We start from the raw sequence: 6,951 nt of genomic DNA, 5'->3' as shown, positions 1-6,951 counted from the left end.
ACCAAATAGGTGATTATATACTTGTTTAGCTCAGTATTTCAGTATTTCTGACTTAACCCTCAATTCCATCCTAAGAAGGTGGCCAATCCCCTTGATTTTTGTGTTCCATTTTCACACAAAGATGGCGGCTCATGGAGCCAATGGCATAGTTCCAAAATAGTTCCAGGAAGTCAGCATCATGGGAAGGAAACAATACACCATTGTTTGGAGCAATATTTCCTATATATGACTGCGGTTGTGAACTTGCTGTTTGTTGTTTCTCGAAGAGGATATTCTTATTAACAACATATCTAAAAATTGGGATGGTGTTTTGCCCCTTTATTTGTATAATGCCTTTTCAAATCTCAATGCAGTGTGGCATGCATCCCTCAAATCCATCCAAAGTGGCGTCATGAAAAAAAAAACCCACCATTTTTTAGAGCAATACCTCCAAAGTGTGACACCAGCTGTGAACTTGTTTTTTGTTGTGTCTGTAAGAGGATATTTTTTATTAACAACATAGCAAAAAAATAGAATGGTGTTTTGCCTCATTCCTTTTAATGATCGTAAAGCGCATTGCGGTGTGACATAAGCCTGTGATCAAATAGTGCAGAGGGAAGCGGAAGTGGTGAATTGTTCTGGGCCAAGGACATGGGGGAATCAAGATTGGGTACTCATTACATTGCATGTATTGGGAAGGGGTCTCTTCAGACGACTTTCTCCCGGGCCCAGGCAAAGCTGTTTGTTCAGCTCAGTATTTCTGATTTTTTTCAGGGATTCTGGCCTCATCTTTTTAAGTGTACTATCGGCCAGATGATCAAGTGACTACGCAACATGTTCTCACTGGCGCTACGTTAGCAATAAATTCAAGATGGTTGAGAGAAGTACCATTTTGAGAGAAGTCATAAAAGAACAACCTCTGTAAATAAAACAAGGTGTTGATATGATTTCCTTGATGCAACCTTGACTTCCTTGATGGTGATTTAATATTTGAAAAAAAAAAAGAAATGTATTAAACAAGTCAGGAACTTTTAATGCTCTGGCCTGTGACAAATTATTTTATACACACTTAACTTTCAATCAACAGCTGCACCTTATGAGTTGACTTTATAAGGTAGCTTGCCATTGTCATTGATAATGCTTTAGGTATCTGCACTCTTATTGTTGTGTGCAACCATACGTCATTGCCAATTCAACGAGGAGCACCTGAATGAAACTTTGAATGAAACTTTATTGTCATTGTACAGGTACAACGAAATTGGTACCTTGAAGGACATTGACAACATAGGTAAAGATTTCAGTAAGGATACCACCATCATGCTCAGGGCACTTCCGTCAGGGGAGGATGATGGGGGGCGGGAAGTTCTACAATCAGGATACCTCTTTACAAACTGTCTCCTCCTATGTGTCATCTCTAATCAACTTTTACTTTCCTATGCAACCATAAAACAGTCCCACCCCCGCCAACAGTCACCACGACAGAGGTACCCTGACTGTAGAACTGTGCCCCGCCCCCAATCCACCACCATATCTGAACGCTTTTGCATGCTGCAAAGCTTCCTTTCAGCTTCCACTATCTAACTTGGATCAATGTGTTGATGAACTTTACAAGTAATGAGCATTGTCTACAAGTAACCATAACATTATTGTTGTAATCACTGCTGCTAACCTGCAATCCACATGTTAGCATTGCAGTGGTGTAATATTACATTGATGCAAGCAGCTGAGTTAGATTTTAACAATGTGACAAGAACCACATGGTTTTCTGGTTCCAATATGACCTTCTCTGCCTTCAATATTCACCTGATATCGAATACTGCATGCAAGCAAACTCTTCTAACTAAAACTCCAGGACCATGCTGTCAAAATTGTCTGAGGGAATCTCTAGCCATTATGAATTAAGTTATTTTGCAATACAGCTGGTAACTTAACGAGTAAGACACAAGCTTCATAGCAAATATAAAGTTACAGGTGCTGATTGAAAGACTAGTTAGGATGGGAGTCCTTGTTGCAAACAAGAGTGCTACAATTCTTTAATCCTCTCCTATTTCACCACTTTATTCCAAGACTACTACTACTACCGCTACCACTACCACTACTACTACTACTACTACTAAAATGATGATGATGATTATTATTATGATTTTACAATTAAAATAATTAATGTCTATCAAAGCCATGTGCAATGTGCTATTCTTGCTGTGTGGCATCAATCAATTCATTTACAAGTGTTATGGTTTCCCTAGAATTTGCTTTGTCATTCACAGGGTAGCCATCTTGTTTTCACTATTAAGGTGACATCAGAGCCATGGATTTGAGAGTTGCGACAAGTCGGTTGGTGACATGGTCCTCATAGCTTCAAGTAATTGTAGCCAATTGAGATTTTGAAGTCCGTTATAAAAAGAATGAGGCAAAACACCATCCCAATTTTTTTATATGTTGTTCAAAAAAAACACCCTCTTTCAGAAACACCAAACAGAAAGTTCCCAACTAGTGTTATAGATTGGAAATATTGCTCCAAACATTGGTGCAAATTATTTTTTTCCCATCTTTGGACCTCTGTATCTCAACAACCATTGGAGCCTTTTGTTAGATATACTATGATGTGAAAGTCATGGTACATATCAGACCATTTACCAAGGATGAACCTTACATGTAGAACTTTGAGGTTTTTACAGACATTTGGAAACCCTAGAACATATGATATCTACACAGAGTAGAGGCACATTATTACGGTGTGATTTGACTTACAGTGCTGCAAATTGTAATATATGATATTCAGGTCTGAGACTCTTAGCCCTGAAAATATAATGAATCTGACACAAATAGTTCTGGAGATAATTGAGTCTGAACATGGTCACTCATGCAATGACGCTAAAACAAGCGTAGGGGGTGTACTTATTTACAGATTTTTTGTGCCAAAAGTATCCAGAGCTGAGTTCTGATATTGTGGATATGATCTATTGGATGTTTAAGCCATCACATACATTTTTTCAGGCAAATCCGAGGGGGTTGAGTGGGAGATTTTTCAGAAATTTGCTGATTCCAGCTGGAATGACCCACGAGCGTTCAATGTGGGAGCAGGTTCGCACACCAAAAGAGACAGTAGGTCAGGGACAAAGAGTCATGTTGTTACTTTTTTTGACCAGCAGATGGCAGCGGAAGAAACGCATAGAAAACATATTGCTCTCAATGTGCATGGTTCCCATGTTCAGGGTGGAAATTAAATAAGAAAACATCACATAAGACAAGTCTCATTGGCATTTTTAAAAAGAAGAATTCATGGAGAATGAAGAAAAAAATAAAATAAAAATCTGTGGACAATCCCACAAGGGGTTCTGGAGCTCTGAAAATGACACCCAAAATGATTTGTCAGACTTGTGAGGTCTTCTTTTCAAACACTGATGGGGTTTCCTTTCTATTTATAGCTTTTTATGAGAGTGTTCCTACTTGTCTCTACAAGGGAAAAAAATCAAGAGGCTATGTTGGGCACAAATATGTCTTCTGAAGGCCTAAACAGAGCACAGCCAAAAACTCCAGTACAATTTGTATCATCTTTGAGGGAATGCTATGACAATGCACGATCATACAGACCAAAACTGACAGTTTAGCAACAAACTATTCCTATGTACCAGCATGCCAAATTTGAGCTTCATACATGGTTTAGTTATTGAGCTAGGGGCTTGTGAACTTTGACAAAAAAAAGAGTGTGAACAAAATGGGCACCCCCCTCCCCCAGTGAAATTGGCTGTAACACGGAGAGTATACATCTTACATTCAAATAAATTTACAGTGTTTCTCTTAAGTACTATGGGTACACTTGGTAATATTTTCAGAATTTTTGAGACCTAAGTGCGCGGGCACTTGTTGATTTGGCGTGGAATGACCCAACTGCCTCTCGTCAGCAAGGTTTCTGGGAAGTCTGGAGTGCATCGCTTTATTGACTTCATGCCATATAATCTCAATTGTTTTTAGTCAGGGCTTTGACTGGACTATGTCAGAATGTGTATTTCATTGTTATGAAGCCATTCTAATGTCGATTTGCTTCTAAAGTATGGGTTGTTGTCACATTTCAGCACCCATCCTCTTATGTGCTTCCACGGTGTGACAGACTACCTCACGTTTTTTCTGTAAAATATCACAATAATCATTGTTCCACTGATAATAGCAAACTGTCAAGGGCCTGAGGCAGCAAGGTAGCCGCATATAATGATGCTCCCGCCACCATACTCAGAAGTGGAGAAATAATCAAGAATAGCTAAAAATGTGGTTCATTCTTCCAATCTAAAATTAATGGGGTTTCTGTCCAAAAAAATATTGCTGCACCTTTTAGGTTTGCGAAAAAGCATTTATATGCTTCATAAAATTACTGCTAAATATTCTGTAGACCAACGTTGAAACCAAAGTTGAATTGTTCAGGGGAACACACAATATCATGTTTGGAGGAGAACTGGAGAAATACACCTTCACCAAAACATCATCTCCACCTTTGAGTATGGTGGCGGGAGCATCATTATATGCGGCTACCTTGGTGCCTCAGGCCCTTGTCAGTTTGCTATTATCAGTGGAACAATGAACTCAGAAGTTTATTGAGATATTTTACAGAAAAAATGTGAGGTAGTCTGTCACACAGTTGAGGCACACAAGAGGATGGGTGCTGAAATGGGACAACAACCCATATTTTAGAGGCAATTGACTTTTGAATTGCTTCATAACAATGAAATACACATTCTGGAATAGCCCAGTCAAAGCTCTGACAAAAAACATTTGAGATGATATGGCATGAAGTCAAGAAAGCTATTCACTCCAGATATCCCAGAAACCTTGCTGAAGAAGGGCAGTTTTCTAAAGAAGAGGGAGTCAAGATACATCCAGATTGTTTTGTTAATCTGATCTGCAACTACAGGAAACATCTGGTTGAGGTTATTGCGACAAATTTAGGGTTAAAACCTATTGAAATTCAAGGGTGTACTTACTTATGCCTTTCTGTCCTGTGAATGTTTACATCTTATGGCCAATGAAAATATGTAAACTTGTAAATGTTTGGGTTGAATTAGTTAAAGCAGACTCTGGTTGTTCCTTCTTGTGATTTCCGGGAAGATCGGACCATGCTTTATGACCAATTTTGACAGAAATGTAAGAAATTTCAAAGGGTGTACAAACTTTTTCCTGGGACTGTAGATCTGCTGGGAAGGGTATCAAATGGAGATGCTAAACTCTCTCGTCTCGTTCATGCTATCCCTCACACAAAAATACACACAAAGACAAGACGAAGGAAAGGGACTGAAGTTATGGTTAGGTTAGAGCTTAGGAAGGGATGGTACATTTCTTTCTCTCCGAGCTCTGTCTCTCTCTCTCTTTTTCGCACCGTATCTGATGAGGATTCCGGTCACTCCATTCCACCCACCCACTCTGTCTCTACCTCTCCCTTTCACATACACAGGATAATGGCACAAACACACATTGAGCGACTGTTACGAAAATGGCAATGGAAGTAATTGACTTTGTCTCTGTCACCAGCTCCTCCATACAAAAGCGATTTGGGCGACAAGAGGCCATTTTAGTGACTCGAGCGACAGTTTGTAGTTGGGCAGATATTATGCTAATGAGCTATGATGCAGTTCGAAGACAAATGAAATATCTGAATGCTAGCATTCTGCTGTTAATGGTCATGCTGTTAGCGCTCGTGTCGCTCTTGCTATGAAAACAGTCCAGCGACACTTTGTAACTTTTCTCTTGTGTGTTCGCGAGGTGAGGGTTTACCTGCAGGCCTGGCTTGCGGGGGTCGATGAAGCGCAGTACGGAGTCTGCACTGGCGAACACCACGCTGCAGTGGGGCGCGGGCATGGTAGTCATGGCGATGATGGGGTTCTTGCCGTCCAGGGCCTCGTACGAGCGAATCTGCTTGCCTTGAAACCCAGAGGGAAACAACAAGTGTGAGTCTATGGGTCCATTTCAATCTAGTACCTCCTGTCCTCCTAAAAAAGCTTTTTTGTAAAGGAGCACTCCACCTCATTTCAAGAAATTGCTCATATGCTGTTAAATCCCAGTAAAATATGAGAATACACAGGATGTTTGCATTGCCTAGTTTAACAGTAGCCACATTACTGTAAGGGCAGCAATGCAAGTCAATGGGAGCAAAAAAACATCATCAAACGTACTTTTAAACTACTACTACTTTAAAAACAATGTAAAATTCACCAGAGTGCTAAACAGCTATTTCATCCTGTCCTGTGATCACTTGTGGCTTGATGCTAATGCTCCCATTTACTTCCAGTGATTATGCCAAGCTATACTAATAATTATCATATCAATAAATCTAAGTACGGTACTGAAAACCCTGAGAAGAAAATGATATGCACACATTCCTGAATAACGCTTGGATATACTGCAAATATGTGAAAATCAAAAAAAAGGTGGACAGTTCCTTTAACAGTTTCTCCCCTCCAACAGTGATGGCAAAACAAAAAGATCTTCCTGGATCACTTTTTCTTTCTTTTTTTTCCTTTCTTGAATTTATTGATTCCAATTTGCCTGGACAACTACTTTGGCCACAAGCAAAAAAAGTCTTTCTTTGCCATTTATGCGTACAGACGCTCCACCTCCATGGAGAGAAGAATTACGTTTCCCCGCTGTCAGCGCAGCGCAGGCAGAGCAACTTTTGGGGAGCCGTTTCCCCATTCAACATCACGACTGCAAATGAGAAAATGACCTTTGAATTGTGCTTTTTGCGCGAGATATTAAATTAAAACGTCTCCTCGCCTTGCATCACGTGGCCACAAGCAAAAAGAGAGGATGGTATACACTAGATTGAGTTGGACCCACTGTATGATAACCACATTATTCAATAACAACACTAATAACAAAAAAACAACACATTTCTCAACAGCAGAAAACAGAAATCACTGGAGCCGGTTGTAAATGGATTTCCTTGCTTACTATTCACAGAATAGTAACGAGCTTATAATTAAG

The 6,951-nt window shown here is 39.8% G+C and overlaps 1 protein-coding gene across 1 annotated transcript in view; it reads right to left on the bottom strand.

Annotated features, from left to right (window-relative positions):
* The window catches only part of wdr81 (WD repeat domain 81), a 29,551-nt gene that overhangs the window by 8,315 nt on the left and 14,285 nt on the right, over positions 1–6,951 (bottom strand). Inside the window, exon 11 of the mRNA XM_063205051.1 lies at positions 5,743–5,888. Within this exon, the coding sequence (XP_063061121.1) occupies positions 5,743–5,888 (146 nt within the window). The remainder of the gene's footprint in view (positions 1–5,742; positions 5,889–6,951) is intronic.

This window comes from Engraulis encrasicolus, chromosome 8 (genome assembly GCF_034702125.1).
Source record: "Engraulis encrasicolus isolate BLACKSEA-1 chromosome 8, IST_EnEncr_1.0, whole genome shotgun sequence".
NCBI classification, from domain to species: Eukaryota; Metazoa; Chordata; class Actinopteri; order Clupeiformes; family Engraulidae; genus Engraulis; species Engraulis encrasicolus.
This window is presented reverse-complemented; position numbering and strand designations above follow the sequence as displayed.